At 34.1% G+C, this 18,380-nt stretch overlaps 1 protein-coding gene across 2 annotated transcripts in view; it reads left to right on the top strand.

Annotated features, from left to right (window-relative positions):
- mino (glycerol-3-phosphate acyltransferase mino) overlaps positions 1 to 18,380 on the top strand; it is a 68,140-nt gene that overhangs the window by 19,904 nt on the left and 29,856 nt on the right. Inside the window, exons 1-4 of one of the 2 annotated variants that reach the window (XM_076130509.1) lie at positions 72 to 275; positions 4,952 to 5,204; positions 10,094 to 10,238; positions 13,261 to 13,374. In XM_076130509.1, coding sequence (XP_075986624.1) covers positions 5,095 to 5,204; positions 10,094 to 10,238; positions 13,261 to 13,374 — 369 coding nt within the window. In that variant the 5' untranslated portion in view covers positions 72 to 275; positions 4,952 to 5,094. Of the gene's footprint in view, positions 1 to 71; positions 276 to 4,951; positions 5,205 to 10,093; positions 10,239 to 13,260; positions 13,375 to 18,380 lie in introns of those variants that run through there. The other variant, XM_076130510.1, reaches the window with a different exon arrangement.

Genomic DNA, 18,380 nt, shown 5'->3' with positions numbered 1-18,380 from the left:
CTTTTACGCATTAACTCAATCACTGTCACTACTGTTATAGAACGATCGCGGTTCGTGACGTGTGCGCCGGTGTCTCGCCGCTTCAGTTGTGTGTCGTCCGCGCGCCAGCATACACGTGTTGCGCCCGCGCATCGGTCAAACCGTTCTCGATTGTGTTATATAAAAATTCGCATTCTTTCAACGTTCGCTGCCAGTTTCATAAAAGTGATTCATAAAACAAACAAATTGGTTATAAAACTTGTTAATTTTCCAGTTTAATCGAGTGTAAAATTTTGGTAAAGTATCCAAAAATAATCTTTGCATAGAAAATATACTGTGCATTTTTCAACAACTTCACTATTTGCGAGCATTCACGCTTGCATGTCGATTTCACTTTCTGTGCCAACGTCGGAGCAGTAATTTCGAATCGTTAAATGACACCCCTTCAGTCAGTTAGCAGCAGTATTGTAAACGATATTGTTAACAGGTTGCCTGTTCAATGCTCGCTGGAAATCGATATTGGAGAACTGAATGATGATAGTAACCGGAGCGCACGATACTCATGCATTAGTTTCAACCTGATTACTTCGTTTTACCTCATTCATGAAGATGTATAGAATTCGAGTGGTTATATCGTCCATACAGTTTGCTCGCTCGACTGTGAAATAGTTACATTTTCTTTAACAATCAACATAGTTATGGCTGCTTTCTCTTATAGGACTGGTTCAACCTTTACTTATATCAAAGTCTAGAATTTCACCTCGTAGTTGTATTGGTTTTATGGTTAAAGCACATGGCCGGAGCTGAGAGCACATTGTTTCCCTAACTCTATAGTAACCTAAATCTTGAGATCGTACAACTGTCAGCACTCTTTTTCAAAATCAGCCGAGCATAGAAATTCACTGAGCATCATTTTTAATATTCTGTTCATCATGATAACTGTATTCTTCCGTAGAATTTTCGCTTTCTTGATCAACAATTATTTATGCATTCATTACGTGGCCCGGCTACGGTGTGTGAAATTTTAATGAGTTTTACCAATGCAAGTTAATGATTATCATCGTACGTTTTGTGCTTCCTCCAAATACTAATATCACGCTTGTTCTAAGAGTCACCTTAAATTTTACATTGTCCTTTCATTATTAACTTGTTATAGTCATTAAATCATTATTCCTTCTGTGTTTATAATCATATTTGTTAATGCACATTTCGTAAAGGTATTAATTAAGAATTTATTTTCAATCATTACTATATTATGACTGGGTACGCCACAGGGAGTGATTCTGTAACCAAAACTGTTAATTCAAAATATCTAGAAAATATGTATGCTAAGGTTTCTCGATCGAACAGTATTTGTATGTCGACTATTTATTATTCCGTCCATGTTGTTACTAAGTGAGGGAAGTGGCTTACTAGGCCCTAGTGGTTAACCCGCACCTGGTTATTTTCTCAAAAACCGGATACAGTCGTTTATTTTGTTTCAAAACGTATTTTGAAATGTATCAAGGGTGTATTTTATGATTGCATCCTCGGATACTGGACATTTATACTGTCAAAGAATTTTATGACTTACGAACTTTAAGTAGTTGGTAAACATTTGAATTGATTTGTAGTTAGATTAGCAAACTGTAAAACGTGTGATTGAATTTTGTTAGTTGCATAAAACTAATTAAAATAGATATCGACATAAACATGACCTTGTCGACTTCTTGAAACAACTTTAATAGTATTTAGATCTTCCTCTTGAAGGCCTTCATCGACATTTTCTTAAATAGTGACGTCACTATCGTTGTTTTCTTCAAATTCTTGAGTGACTCCTTGGTTACCCTTGCGCCATCATTGTGATTCAAGTCGCGTGGAATCAAGCAATCGTTCTTTGCCTCTGCCGAGCCTTTTGTAACCTTCGGACATCGAACGTAGAGTTCTTTGCTTACGTGTACCTATATTAATTTTATTAATTGATATGCTTCTAAATGCTGAAATTTATACGCAGATTTTTGTTTATAATTACTAAGTTGTTGCTATTTCATCGATAATTTAGAGTTTGTGCTAGTGTGAATTTTTCTAAGGAATGTCTAGGAATATGAACTTATTATTATACGAATTTCATCAAAAGAGACGGCTAGAGTCTGTAGAAAATGGTCCTAATATATCATTGATTGATGAAACTGAATAGATCTTGATAAATACTAACAAAAATCTACGTTAAAGATGAGTTAATACTCTCAAAACATACATAACCAGGACTTATTATGTCATAAAGAAGCGAGCTACATTTAACGTTGCAGAAATTACAAAAAATATGCGTATTACAGCAATTACTCATACAAACTTAAACCAGACTAAAACGTCTTACAAAACATAATGCATGATTGCGATACCAGAAGTAGTTTCGTTTAAATAGTAATTTGCCTACAATGAGAGTGGACTGAATCATTCGATTGTCGACACATTGAAGAAGTGGGCCGCTAATGTAATAATGCTAGTTTAAAGTATGTATATACACCTGAGAGTTCTTTGAACAGAAGTTGTAGCTAGTTTGTGTAATACGGAAATTCAAATCTCTTGTTATGAATAGACCCTAAAGATAAAAAATGCGTAACTGTGTACATGGGATGTTACAATAATTAGTGTTGGATCTACTGTTTATTCATAGCGGATGTGTATATTTTTACAACTTATATGTAATTCTTTATATTTATATTAATTGGTATTCGTTAAATAGGACATGGGATGCAAACTCACATTAGCAATTTATGCGGGGAAACGACAGTAACCAAAAATACAGCAATAACAAGTGAAAAATTATGTCCTTTTTGTGTGTAGGTATTTCACCGTCCAATTTTAGCATGAGACTTACCAATATTGTTTACAGAACACCCAATAACGTTTTATCCTTACTAAAGATAGATTCCTATACGCCATACTCTACAGCCGCAGTTGTAACTCAAAGTAAAAAGTACTTAAACCGGTTGTTCTCATATGGTAAAGACCTTCACCTGTTGCAATATATTGCCCCTATAACATTAACATAATAAGCACTTGACATAATCCTACTAGTAATTGTTTTATAGAATACGGGTATGGTGGACCATGGATAATAGACCTAATTTGAAATTAAAGACATGTAATTGAAAGATTAAGAAAGGGTTTAATGGGATTAAATGAGTTTGAAAATATTAAAAAAGTCTTCGTAGTTCTTGACATGATTGTGTCCTTATTATTTGACCAATTAAATCTAAAGAAGAGTAATTAAATACTGAATGTATCTCGCTAATTCTTTCTTAGATATCTTTGATTTGGATTCCTTTAACTCCATTTTTTGCTGCTTTGCCCTTTGCATAGTGATCTATGTCTTTTTGGTACCTAGTATCAAATATTTCTAAACCATTTAAGGCCTTTTGACTGCTGCCTTCTTGTCTTACACTCAGTCAGCTTTTCATCACGACTATACTTCGGTTTATAGTCTCAAATACATGTTACGTCAGTATCTACTTCCATATTGTGGAAGTCTAAAGTTCATATCAATCACTTACCTACATAACATTAGATGTACATTGTACAGTGGTCTTATTTTATAAGTGAGCTTTGAACATCTTATTATTAACCCTTATTAAAGATAATTATTACTTGTTGCTGGGTACTCATAAATCAAATCGTTTAGATGAAAAAGGTATCAATTATATTTTTTTAAATGAATGAATTTAGCTCGAACAGTAATTGCATCGAATATTCTTTCTCTTCCGTAAAAGTAATTCATTCTTTAAGTTTTTCTATGAAAACCAAATTATTTAAATTTAAATAAATAGTAATGTTCTCGTTTATCGAACACACAGCTGTGTCTACAATGACTACAAATAGAGGAATAATGCAGATGACACTTTCTTTACACCGTTGAACATTTCTTAAAGTAATTTTCATTACTCTTGGACCTTAGATTTTTTATTGACTTGCTTGCGAATGTCGAATGTTCTATTTGTCTAACATTAATTAATATCCAAGTTGGGAGAATAAAATTTGAATTATATCCTACTTTTCCAACCTAAAATTGATACTATTAAATGCTTTCATTTTCAATTCAAGTATATTCCTCATTCTAATTTATGAAATCATGGGAGATAAAAATGGAGACAAGCATTTCGCATATCACCTTTAACCTTCGTATTAATAGTTTTTTATGTTCAATTAATCGCTATATTTGATATCTCTTAACACGCGTTTATTTGTCGGTTAAATAATGATCACCTCATGCGACTGTCATTCGTGCTGAAATTCCAATGCTCATAATGAAGCAGTATTTATATTAACATCATTTCCCATAACATCTATGTTTTATTTAACTTAACATCATATTATTCTCTCTGTTATGCTCTGCGATTGTAAAATCATCCTCATTCACAAGTGACAAGTCTTTCATCTTGTTATCATACAATCGTCTGATGTGAACAAAAAACTTGCCATTTTTTATCATTGGTTATCGCCATTTGACCTTTTGCTTTTATTTATAAAGTATGTTTGTTTAGTTCTAGAATCATCGTATCAACATTTTCTAATAGAACATTATTCATGTCATGAAACTTTTGTATCGTTGTTTGACTGTTCAGGACCCTCACTGTATGTTCCCCTTCGCGGTCCTTTTAAGTACTCGCTCCCTATTTGTCGCTGGCGCAAATTTTTCCATCTATTCCGGTCGTGATCTCTTCATGCGTCCACTTTGCCCGTTCACAGTTCATTAGTTTATCGCAAACCAATTAGGTCGTTATTAATTAATGTTTTCATATCGACGACGCATGCTGCGCTAGTGCCTATGATACATATCACGTTAGGACGGGCGCACAGAACGACGGACACAGGTCAGCCGGTCCGAACATCTGCTCGGCTACCGTTAATATCATTCCGGCTTTCGCGGAGTTCACACGCGTCAACTCCGACGGCAAAGTTAATGAAATCGACATTTTTTTCGAATTCTTAGATCTCGAGTCTTAACTGAAGTAAAAAGTGAATATTTTGCATTGAGTTTTAAATAAAGTTGTAAAGATTACGTCGAAAATAATCGAAGTAAGTGCGTTGTGGAACTGGACGGGTGGTGATGTAGTGTCGGTGGACAACTGCACGATGGATACGATGATAAGCGTGTGGACGATGGTGGAGCACGTGCGGGTGGCCAGCGGCGCCGCCGAGCTCGCCATCTTCACCGCCATACTCTACTGGTTCTTCACCTCCAGGTTAGTTGATGCACCTCAGGATCTCATCAAAAACTTTCTTTCAAAGCACCTAGCTAAGGTCTTGCGGTATACTGTCAGATATGTTTTTCTATAAGCCATTGATTACAGCGAATAAAGGAGAAAGATTAGGAAGGCTGACTCCACTGACATATAAGATTCATAGCATGGAAAGGAGAGATAGATTGACTACAGTCTCATTTTTTATTCACATGAAAATGTGAAACTTATAATCTAGGTTAGTCTTATTTCTGTAAAATAGAGAACTGGGTTGAATGAAAAAATAAGCCTATTTAGTTTTGTGTAAAGAAGTTGCGGGATATAAAAAGATTTTGCCATTATTGTTTATGTCTATTTATTTTTTGGGACAAATTGAACATTCTCATTATTCATATTTTATTATGATGTAACTTTGTATTTTTTACGAATATTAAAGTAAAGAAACCATTGTTCTTATTGTAATTAATCTTTGCCCTCAGAGTTACATACATAAAATAATAAAACCTGCTCATAAGACTCTCATTTATATTGTTTTAATTAGAGACGAATTAAATTACATCCATTGTTTTAATATTTACTTAAAATGCCGCCAGCTGCTGTATTTTTTATATTTGAGATTAAATTACAAAAAATACCTAATATCTAACGAATCATGTAATTAAATTATGGTCTGAGTTTTGTAATTAAGTAAGATAAGTACTACAGCTTCTTTTAAAAATTAAACGCAGGATTAATGTATAAAACATATTGATATAAATATAAAATTAATACTCTCTCTCTCTCTTTCTCTATATATACATATATATATATATATATAAAGTTATAAGAGGGTATCGAAATAAAGGATTAGTCTCAAGTGAGCAACGATCAGTTGTTTCTTTCAAAAACGATCTAATTTACAAGATTATAATTTTTTTAAAATTGAAATTAAATCTATATTAAAACATAATTACTACATATTAATACTTAATGAAAATCTCAATTTTCGTCGTAAAATAGATTAAAAATCATAGAAGCGTAAACAAATGAAGATGTAAACCTACTTTTACTGATATATTTATTTTATATAGTAGGCCACATACCATAGAAAAGTTTATTTTTAATTAGAAAACACAGTTAAATCACTTTTAGTTCATAACCTATTCATGTTAATTACAAAGATAATTGTCTGGTATGTAGCAGGTGGTGGTCTAATGGCTCTTTCATTCATGTTTTATAAGCGAAACTGCTTGTTTGGATGTTTGTCATGCGTGAGCTCTTAAACTGAGGGAACGATCTTCGTTGTTGTGAAATATTTGTGATATTGGATTTGGGTTTGAAATGTTTCTTTAGATGTTTATAAGGATGATTATGACGATGATGTCTTCACGTCAGATAGTTTCATTTGAAAATTAACCTCAACGTTTGATACATATTCTCAATCTTATCTGCCGAAAGGTCTCTCCCAAAAATCATTGCCCAGCAAAAAGGCAGTACAGATAAAAATAAAGGAATAAGGTGTAAGGGAAAAATAACTTGAAAAAAGTATTATTTGTCCTTATAATGTTAGTTATTAGTGCGCAAGATTATTTTTAAAGTAACAAAAAATATTGTATTTGTAAGTGAGATGTTCATAAAAAGGTGGTTAGAAAGATCAATCGACTAGGGAGTCTGGAAGTCTTCAAGAGAGACTTTAGCCTAAAACACAGGCGAAAAAAGTTAGAAAATGCAAAACTATGTCTATAAATACCTTCTCTCTCAAAGAATGATGCAAGATGCAAAATAAGATACCACTAAAGTGTAATTTAATTCCTTCTTGTTTATGCCCTCAATAACTACAGGGGGTATTATAAACAAAACGTCTTTGTTGATTCATTAATGTATAATCGTCGGTCGATAATGACTAGCTCCTTAGATAATGGCCGCTACAATTGACCGATAATAACTACAATACAATTGTTACTGTTATCTGATGCTGTATGTTGACAAAATTATCGTTTTTGTATTCCGGGTTGAAATCAACCTAGATTGATATTATGACTAACTTTTGCTATTAGCTTTACTCGTTTTTTTTAACTCTTGTTATGAAAAAAAAAAACAGATAAATCGCTGTAACCGTAATGTCGAACTGGCAATGATTTTTGCGTTATTACAATTATTAGTTGTATAACTTCTATAGTTTAAAAGCTCTTGATCAAATTTACCATTCGAAAGCATACTTCCAAGTAAATTGACATATACATAAACAAATAACCAAGCAATACCTAACAAAGTTTCTTCAAATTAACTAAAATTGTCCAGTAACTAAACAATCCCTATCTAGTTTGACAACAACCAGTGTAACCTGTGCCGTAACATATAACTAACAAAATAAAATGTATGTTTGCCAGTCGCATTAATTCTCGTATAAATAGAAATGCAAGCCAAAAAAAGTAAGAGCCATCTGATATTGAAACTGGTTCTAGGTCTTCATTATCAGAATCTAGAATTATAGAGTTCTTGCTCTCTCTTGACAGTTACCCACGATCCTTGCGAAGATACCGCAGTTCTTAAGCAATTTACTTAATTAACGCTACTTACTACGGGAACTTCCTTTGCGTGTTTCAAAGACGTAAATACTGTGTGGATAAAGGTTTAGTTGTTTATTAAGTTACTGTTTTAAGTAATAAATTTGTTTTAAAAAATATTATAATTTAGTATATTCTCACTTGATCAAAGGGTGAAGGGAAACATCGTGATAAAAAAAAATGTTAACCACTTTTTTGAGGGGATGCAAGGTCCCTAACTGCACTTTTCTAGCGTGGTGGACTTGGCGTGAAGGCCTAATTTCTTGCGCAGCTGTGAGACAAAAACGGATAAAACGTCATTTTATATAAAAAAAAATAGATTTTTCCTCATTACACATAATTAATCATTTTTATTTCCAGACATTTTAACAAAATGGTCGCATAATTAAAAACCTTTTTTCTAAATTTTCTATTACTTTATTTATCAGATAGTCTTATCTAACTAAAAAGTAAATAACTCTTAATTCCATGTTAAAAGAAAATAAAGTTATCAAAATCGCACGTGCAATAATTTTTCAATTATAAGTTAATTACGCATAATTTTCACCTAATGCTTATCAAAACTGTGTATAATTAACGATTTGTTTTATAATTACTTTCAACGCGAAGCTAATTAATTTTTATTTGATTATTACAACGATATCAAAAACACCCTGTGAGTGAAGAGTGTACGTGCTGTGCATGTGACATGTTTATATTTTTTAGGTTGATGAACCTTTTCAATAGTTTAATTTATCTTTAAATAAAAGTGAGATAGTTTAGATAAGTACACTAAATGATCCTTTAATTTAATAATCCCCTTTTTTTCTTATTCGTAGAAGTCTTTTTATAACAAAACTACGTCAAGTCACCCGATTCACGCTACAAAACTGTCTGCACCTACGCACACTAGACGTATAAAACATCGTTTGACATTTAAAAAATAACTAGTTTAGTCTATGAATAATCTAGTTGATTTAATGAATAAACATGATACTTACCTTGATTGTCTATCCATGGTTTCTTTTGATTAATTGGCTTTTTTATAATCATTCTATGATTTTTATACATACATACATTTCATTCACATTCAAACATCTTGTCCTATAGGACTGTCGGTTACGAGTGCTAAGCACCTGACCTTTTTGGAAGACATCACCGATATAACCTGTATAAATCTTTCTGAGGCGTCCCGTGCCGGCGTAATGATGATAAGATATGATTTTTTATCACTTGACAATTTATCAAAGCTCTACTGAACTATTGCAGAACCTAAAATAAAAACCCCCGGAAACATGAAATCTAATAAAATATTATTGTGTTTGTTTGTTATTTTACAAAACAAGAATATTTTTATAAAACTAAAACGTAGGTACAAAAATGGAGATACTAACTATCAATGTAACAAATGATTACTTAGAGCAGTTTTTTAATCTGATTTCATTAAAAACGTAGGATATTTTAAGAGAAAAACAAACACGACTAAAATAAAGTTTGCATTTATTTCTAGAAACGTTTGCGTCATATTACCTAATGATGTTATACAAATATGCCTGACAGTCTCATTCAATTTTCTTTTGCGCAGTTTCCCACGTAAAACTTTGTTTTCAAGAATACAATGAAAGAGATCCTTCAACACATTAACTCACTAAAATTATATCAACTTATTAAAGTTATGTAATATTATTATATATAAATAACTTTTGATTTACATAATAAAGTAGTAATTTGTAATTAGAATTAGTCGAATTATTTGTACTGGAGATTTATTTTTAACTGTCTTATTATAATTCTGTTTTTTATGTTGTCTTCGGCGTACTACCAACAGGGTACTTCCAATTATCCTGAAGATAATTTTCAATTTTTTGTTGTTGTAACTTCTTTGATGTCATACCTAATGATAACATAATGATTTTTACTACGAACGTGCAGAATGAAGTTTCGTTTTCCTTAAACTACGCTGTGTTGCCAAGGTTTTTGTCCAACTCCAACGGTCTCTATCCTCAGCTATTTTCAACAATTACTTTGAGTTTGGACAGGGACATTTAGCACCCCTAAAATGGATTAAATGGTCTAATAAGGCCAAAAGATTTTACCCCATCGCCGCCTTTACACACACGCTCTATCGCGCATTTTTAGGAGCATACAGGATTACGCACGGGAAAGACGGCGCGCTCTTCGCTCGCGATTTTCTTCGCGGGCTTAACAGATGAGCGCGGCGCGTGGTCTTTCCTTTCTCCTTGCACACCCTTTATACGCGCGCTTTTTCACGCGCGATTGTTGTTTCATGCGCGATAGAGTGTGTGTGTGTAAAGGGGGCTAATGTTTGTAAAGACTATCAATGAGTAATGTGTTGTTTGTCTGCAGCCGCGTAGCCGACATGTTGGAGGTGGTCGGCGAGCGCGTGGGCGGGTGGTGCGGCCGCGACACCAGCAGCTCGCTGCGGCAGGCCGTGCGCGCGCGCCGCCGCCAGCACCAAGAGGTCTACGCCAAACTTGAGGCTGATGTTACTGTGAGTACACGAAACATAATAAATACACAAAAATAGCTCTTTGCTGCTAGTGCGGTGGGACAGATAACTGACACGACCAGTGAATGGTCAAACACAGGTCCAACGACTTCGAGGCACGGAGGTCTACGACTTCAACTTCCTCGCTCCGGGCAATCTCTGCAAAATGCTTAACAGAAAGACGCAGATAAGACGTTTTGATGTTTTGATGTCACAGGGGCAGTCTAAATATGAAAATACACTATAGAAGTCGAAAAGCCCTATATTTTCTGGTCTCGGTACTATCGAATATTAGACAGTAATAAATTGAAGAAAAAAAATGCATTGCGGAATACGCTAGGTGGTCGATAGTTGGTAATGGCAGGAAATAGCTCTTCAGGGTCAGTTGCATTTCCCAGTCGGTATAATGTTCAGTCAGGTTTGAAATGGTTGTCGATAATGGATAGTTTAGTGTGTTTTTGAGCTCTTTATCCATGTTTCTTAGGGTACGTTTAAGCTCGGCCTATGTTGTTATCAATCACGATAATATTTGGACGTTTTTACGTAATAGTTACCAACTTTATGCCGATTGAATACCGCAGTTTTTTACTTCTTAATACGTTCAAGTACATATATTACAATCACACCGGGGTTGGCAATAGGTAGAGACTAAAAAAACGAGTTCAAAATACGCGCAAAGCTCACACTATGAACGTAACGTTCGCACAAAAGAATTGCAGCGAATTCGCCGCTTCTGGACATGTTCTTTGTGGTATATCCTCAGTTGTCTAACACTGTTACCCCGGGGTGACAACTGGGAATAAAAGTAGGAAGAAAATTCCCAGTTGTTACCCTGGGGTGACAGCGTAGACTCGACCTTTAAGTAGAGACTAAATAGATTAATCGACTTGGTATTATATAGATCTCACAACTTTTTACGGCAGAGAGACTGAGCTGCGAGACTTGGGGTGTTTACAGAATGTTTTTGATGGCATGACTTTTCATTGACGTGAAAGTAGTTCTAAAACAACACACACCAGGTCAATATCCGTACATGTTTTGTTTTCGCTGAAGCAGTAAAAAACATGTTTATGTTTATCAAAACGCCTTACGTTTCTGTGTCGAGTTATGTAAGTATATGTGAATGATATCGTGCAAAATGTAGGTTGTAAGTGTAATTTAATGATGCTTGAAATTATTGTATTACAATACAATATAACGATGTAAATATAAGTGTGGGATCACGATTTTTTGTGCCAATAGTGTTAAAAATATTGCTATTTGATGTTTATTTGGTTTCTGCTAGTCATATGATGGATATTCGCGTCAAATTGGCGAAATAGAGCCGTTTAAGTATGCGTTTAACACGGCTATATTTAGATTAGAAATCATCGTGATGTGTTGTATATGGAATCAATTTGCTTAAGTTTGGTATAGGTCAAGCAAATATGACAAAGTGAGTAGCAACAACAACCACACAAATATTATTTATGCATTTTTTTCACTCATCATTGCAAATGTGCCAAACGTGCCCATCATTGCGATCTGCGAACAACAGTTGCCAATTGTCTTATCTTTAATGTGTTTTTAATACGTTAAATTCGCAAATTCGTCTCTTGTATCTTGCATTATACCATCATTTAACCCTACTTTACTTCTCATTATATCCCGATTTACACGTCCTAATTTCAACCGCTTGATATCGCAACAGTAATCAGAGCCGTTGTTATTGAGTGCAAGCGTATCTCTTACGTTATCCGCTAGTTATAGTGGAGTAACAGTGTAATTCATTGTTATGTGACCGGCTATTTGTCACGACATGTTTTGGCAATCTTTTTTGTAATGTGTTATAAACTTCTAATGAAAAGCCGGTTTGAATGTCTGTTTTTATTGCTGTTAAGTAGAAAATAAAATATTTTCTGGAAGAAAAAGGGGAAGCTTTTGCCCAGCAGTGGGACATAAAAGACGGCTTAAGATTAGTAGAAAATGGTGGCCATCACTATAAAAAGTATCTTGGTTCAACGAATTCAGGGGTAATTTCATGTAGAGAGAGTAGAATAGAGAGATCGAAATGGCGTGGCTGACTTCAAAATTTATGACGGGATGACCTAGCCAGGCCAAAAGAGACTCACATGCCGTGGCAAAAGAATATTAAGTAGATCGAAAAAGGGTCTTTAGCCAGCAGTTAACGTAAGTAACAGACATTAAAAACGCTGCAAGGAATTCCCGAAAACATCGCCCCCCTTGGACAAACCCGGAGCTTACTTGTAAGAGTCATCGACAAGAAAGATTACCATTAATTCCAATATCGTCATCTCCTGTTTACATCTATATACTAAAAAGTGGAGAACGTAAGTCTCGCGTCGATCTCGTGATGAAATTTTGTCAAACTAAAAATATCGAGACGTAATTTTAGTCGTTAGTATGATTCGTTAATCAGTTAGTCATACTGTTTGTGGTCAGTTTACTTGGAAGTGTCGCACAAATAAAGGATAATGATTCAAATCTTTTTTAGGTGAAGAAGTCGTTGCGAGATCATTATTTTTGCATCCTACATATGAGAAATGTTATTATTATCGACCATTTTTGCTGAATCCACAATGTAATGTATGCTAATTGACTCCTAATATCCCCCGACTGAAGTGTAATTTATTTTTAAGTATACGTTAAAATTACCCATGTCGCAATTAGCTTGGTGGACTCAAGTTCTTACCCCTTCCTTTAATCTGAGAAGAAACTTGGCCAGATGAGTGGGACCATAATTAGTTAAGTTTCGTTAAATATGTTTATGTGCCAACATTCTGCGTGTACAATGCTCAGATGAAATATTGCTACTGTTTTTTTTTTTACCTATAAGTACTGTCCCATTGTCGTACAACGATCTCATCTAAACTTCTCCACTGGTCTCTATCCTCAGCCATTTCCTACAACCTTTCCAGATAGGTGTCCAAATCGTCACGCCAGCGTTTTTTTGTTTATTTATTGACTTGTTCTGGAAATTGTATTATTTTTATATGGTTTTTAATTTAAAATGTTTTGTTCGCAGTCTCGGAACACATCGCTATACAGAGTGAAGGAGGGTCCAGTGGTTCCTCCCCCTCAGCCTCAGACGAGGCCCCCAGCTGGACTGGCGTGTGCAAGATGTGCCCCCCTATCTAGGGTGAGTACATTTTATAATCAACTGTAGCATATAAGTTTTATGAACCCATAGTAGTGGGCGAGTCTTATAACACGACTAGCTGACCCGCGCAACTTCGCTTGCGTCACATAAGAGAATCATAAATTTCCCCGTTTTCGTAACATTTTTCACTGGTACTCTGCTCCTATTGGTCTCAGCGTGATGATATATAGCCTATAACCTTCCTCGATAAATGGGCTATCTAACACTGAAAGATTTTTTCAAATCGGACCAGTAATTCCCGAGATTAGCGCGTTCAAACAAACAAACAAACAAACTCTTCAGCTTTATGATATTAGTATAGATAAACAAAAACGGTATATTATGCTATTTCAAAAAGGGCATAAGTGTTATGTCTTTGTAATATGAGATGTGCCCTTTTCAAAATTACGTATTTCGTGTGTTTTAAATTTGCTTTCTAGCGGCGTGACCTTGTACAATTGATATATTACAAAAAAAAACAATGATATAACTTTTTTCTTTCTGGTAAAATAAGAAGTTCTGATATTGCGTAAAACATAAACTGTTATAATTTCAAAATTAATGATTTGTAACTTTAATAATGCTGTTTATTTGCGTGTTCTTTGTGATAAATATCGTCGGTATAAAGCAATGTGTTGCAAACAACATGCGTGTATGTACACATAATAACACCATAGCGAAGGTTATGACATGAGTAGATCATTTATAGAGGTGTTTGATGATTTCTTTTTAATAATATGTTATACTATAATTGAGTGTTTCTATAGGATTTCCAGTTAGTGTTATAATTGGATTCTCTGCTTAAGCTAGATATGAATAGAATCTAAAAATACTTAGCATTATGCTAAACACATAACAGCTATGTGCTTTATTAAACACAGACCATCCGAATGTATGAAAATTTAACATTTATCAATCACGCAATCACGTCTTTGTTGAAAATGTAACTCAATCTAGGCTAGGTATATTTTGGTTTGGTTAAGTTTTTGTGTAATAGCTAGGGTTCATATAGACTTAAATCCAAATGTATAAAGGTATATATTAAATCGGACTCACAAAAATATACTAAGCAAAGCGCACAAGTGATTCGAAGGGCTACACAAAAAGTAAACAAAACAAAGCCCTTTTTTTTTTTTTTTTTTTTTTTTTTTTTTTTTTTTTTTTTTTTTTTTTTCTTCAGGAAAACCCGTTGGAGTCGATTAAAACGACCCACCGGCTAGGTCCCCGCTGCACTGGGACTGCGCAAACGGGGTATGTGGTCCGCCGTAGAGCCCACTAAAAACCTGACGAGTGTCCAACCGCTTCCGCAAAGACGTGCGCCGGGATAACCGCTATGAGCTAGTACCGCAAGACGCACGCCATGCGCGGCTCGCCCCTCTGTAGGGGGGGCCCTACCCTGGGTGATGCCGCCTGGGTGGATAGTGACGGCATCAAAACAAAACAAAGCCCTGACTCACTCCGAGGTCAATATCAACATAATGTACTTATCATGTCAATTCTATAGATAAATTATCAATACATTTATTTACTTTAAACAATAAAACCGATTTTACTGCCATTGTAATTATAACAAAGGAAAAACACATGCAAAGTGCAATAATCCTTTTTTAAAACAAATACAATTAGTAATTGTTTTGTATACGCAGTTCAAAGTCTAATGTTATCAATTAATTTGTTTCTTACTTCCGTAGTGTTATTTAAAGTTTTTTATTTGGTCTTATACTACGCATTAAAATTATGGGTCATGAAGTTGATAATGTTTGTACTAATGACACGTTTTTAAGATGAAGTTTGGTTTGTTTTGGCTGTTTTGCAGATACGAAACTAAGATATAAGAAATGAAATGTAGGATGAGTACGAAAGTTTGTTTTGGGTTATAAAATAACTGTAAATTAATGGATTATGATCTGATATGAGTGGTCGAGAGTGGCACAAAACTTGGATGACTGGTTTTGCCTTGTGTAGGGAGTCGAGAAAACTTTTGGAATAATAACTATAATGTCACTTTGTTAATACGAAAAAAGATATTTTTGATTATATTTTCGGTGATTTTAGCCAGACTAGTCTCATATTGCCTTGCAAGTTTTTTTTTACTTTGCAAACGATTTCCCGTGGTTAAAAGTACCTTATGTGTGAAATTGGGTTATTAACTATTTGTGTATAAATTTAATTAAAATCCGATCAGTAGTTTTGTCAAACAAAAATGTTACTAAAGTGATAATATAATGGTATTCTGGTTTTTACTAATTTCTTATGTTGCCTAGACCTCAATTTATATAAGGAAGAAGTTTACCTGATACCCTAATCCTTCATCACATGAGTGTAATCTTCAAGTGCCTAGCATTAAATAAATAGGGTAATTGATTTTAAATCAACGTTTATATCGATATTGTGTAATAATTGCTTTTTAATTCGATGATAAAGAAAATGCGTTGTTGACATTGTGACTAATGTTATTGACATAGAACATTGTTCTTTCAAGATTATTTTACAGCTAAGTAACAGTTATCTGAGGAATTAATCTGATAGATTTGCTCCAGAAGAATTATACAAATTATATAGTATAATCTACGTAACCAGACGTATTTTTGCACAAGGGGCTTTGCACCGGTTATGACCTTTTTGAAACTAAAATTGAACGAGTATACCACTTTTCATCGTGTAATTAAGATTATTCAGTGTCTACGTCTAAAAAACAGTATATTTCTTACTTTCCTCGATTGTCTATACGCGTATTTCGAAACTACATAGTTGTTACATACTTGTGTTGGGCCGGAACACAAGAACGCTGTTGAAGTCTATTTTAACTAAAGGTTATCCGTCTTCTTGACCTAGAATACCTGCGCGCTACGTTTGAACGGAATTTAAATGACATTCTTCTTACGAGATAAGGATTCTCCTTGGGTTAAAAACGCTAGGTGGATTCCTTCTGGAGTGTCCTTAAAACTATGAAGTTTTAGTAGAATTTTGATGTATTATTTAATTACTAGCTGACCTGGCACACTTTGTTTTGCCATATAAATTATACTAAAATGACTATTAAAAAATAGAGGTTGGCGATAAAAGGATAAAAATCTAGGGTCGTATGTATTTTTTAATGCAAATAATTTAAAATGTCTAAAGATAAAAAAAAATTGTTAAAGGTGGACAATCTTTATCACTAAGGAGTATGGAAAAGATTTTGGCCGATTTTCAGGCTTACTCAATATTATGCTCACAAAATTCCATGAGAATCGGTCAAGCCGTTTCGGAGGAGTAGGAGAAGAAACATTGTGACACGAGAATTTTATATATATGATTTACACAGGAATGATGATTTATACGGAGATTTGTTTGTCTTGTCTTTGTTTAACGTTTTCGATTGGTTGCTGTTTGCTTACATAACTATTATGTAAAATAAATATTATGTTCAACTCATGTCCCGCTATGATATTTATTCAGTTCTAATATAAATAGAACTCTACTTTACTGCGGATTAACTGTTTTATTACATTTCAAAAGATTTTACCAGATTACTGTCTTACTTGGAAGAGATATAGGACCATTGTCAAGCCAGGCATCATTGCTTATTACATTATTCGTGTTATTAGTGTCAGTAGATAGTAAAATATAACATTGTAATACTATATTAGGTCGAGAAAAAATCTTTTCGCATTATAGTATGTATGAACTTGTAATACAATCTTTTCTCTACACAAAAAAATCGATATTTGGGTATCTCACTGAAAGCTCACTGAAAGAAACCTAATGAACCGTGTACTCATTTGTGATTCTTGAAGCCAAAAAGATTTTATAAGTTCATACCATGCCAAGGCATGCGAAAACACTTTTTCCCCGACCTAGTATTAAATCATCGTAAATATAGGATGATCTACTTAAACTATGACGTCTAATACTTATCAGCGGACCTAATTTCCTTGCTATATTTAGAAGTAAAGCACACAATTACTGCATATTTCATCATAGTGGTATTATCTAAAGCGTCACGTTGTTACGCCTTTCTAATCTGGCCTGATGTTTTAATTACCTTCTGTAAGCACTAACACTATTTAACGTGTTAGGTAAAAATTATTATCGGCGACTGTTAGTCATAAGTTTGGATTTTGATTTTTTAGACTGCGATATTTAGCCAACTGTAAAAGATTTAACTGCATATAATAAAATAATAAATAAAGGTTAGGTGCGTAGTACTCGTAACCAGCGGTCCTACATGACAAGATGTGTGGATGTGATTGAAGCAAGGGAAGATTGTAAGGATCGTAACAAGTCGCATTTTCTGGTCTCTGCCTACCCATATGGGAAAACGGTGTGATTTTATGTATGTTCGTATGAATACTAAGAATTGATCTTTATAAATAAAGTGGACTTTTGCTAATTCAGCTTAAAACGTTTTTAGCTAAACTAAGGCATATTTCGACGACTAATAATACTGTAAAGTGGTACCCAATTTTCACAATTCCACGGTAGCTTTTTAAATCTCCTTTCTTCTACATTCAAAATTAATAAAAGTTAGTATATTAAATTACTTAAGACTTCCGTACAATTGTCTATTTAAGTAAGACCGATTGACGACTGATAAAAATGCGTATAAGTAATCCTTAATAGGTTCACTAAGTGCATCTGTCCTTACATTAAGTCGCTCTTTCAAGCTAATTACATAAGAACTCACGCCACTCCTTCGATCATTGTTTCAAAGACACAATTGTTATATCTCTGTCAAGTACCCTCTTGTTACCCGAGTGTTTATCGGTCGAACTTTGTCTCGCAGATAGTGGTTGTTTTGTTCCCAATATGATGCTTGATTGTGGGCTTCCGATCCTTGGTGATATTTGCAATATGGAATATATATGCTGGTATGAAGGGACCTTTGCGCCCCTTATCTGTGGATGATAGAACTTGCTTTGTACAATACATGTGTAGTTTTGTTTTGTTTGTTGTTGTAGTGTAAACTTGTTACTTGGCTTTGTTTGGTGTCCTAAAATTTTGCGAATATTCTTGCATTATGA

This window comes from Anticarsia gemmatalis, chromosome 24 (assembly GCF_050436995.1).
Source record: "Anticarsia gemmatalis isolate Benzon Research Colony breed Stoneville strain chromosome 24, ilAntGemm2 primary, whole genome shotgun sequence".
Taxonomy (NCBI): domain Eukaryota; kingdom Metazoa; phylum Arthropoda; class Insecta; order Lepidoptera; family Erebidae; genus Anticarsia; species Anticarsia gemmatalis.
The sequence above is the reverse complement of the archived record's forward strand: the minus strand, read 5'-3'. Positions and strand labels throughout refer to the sequence as shown.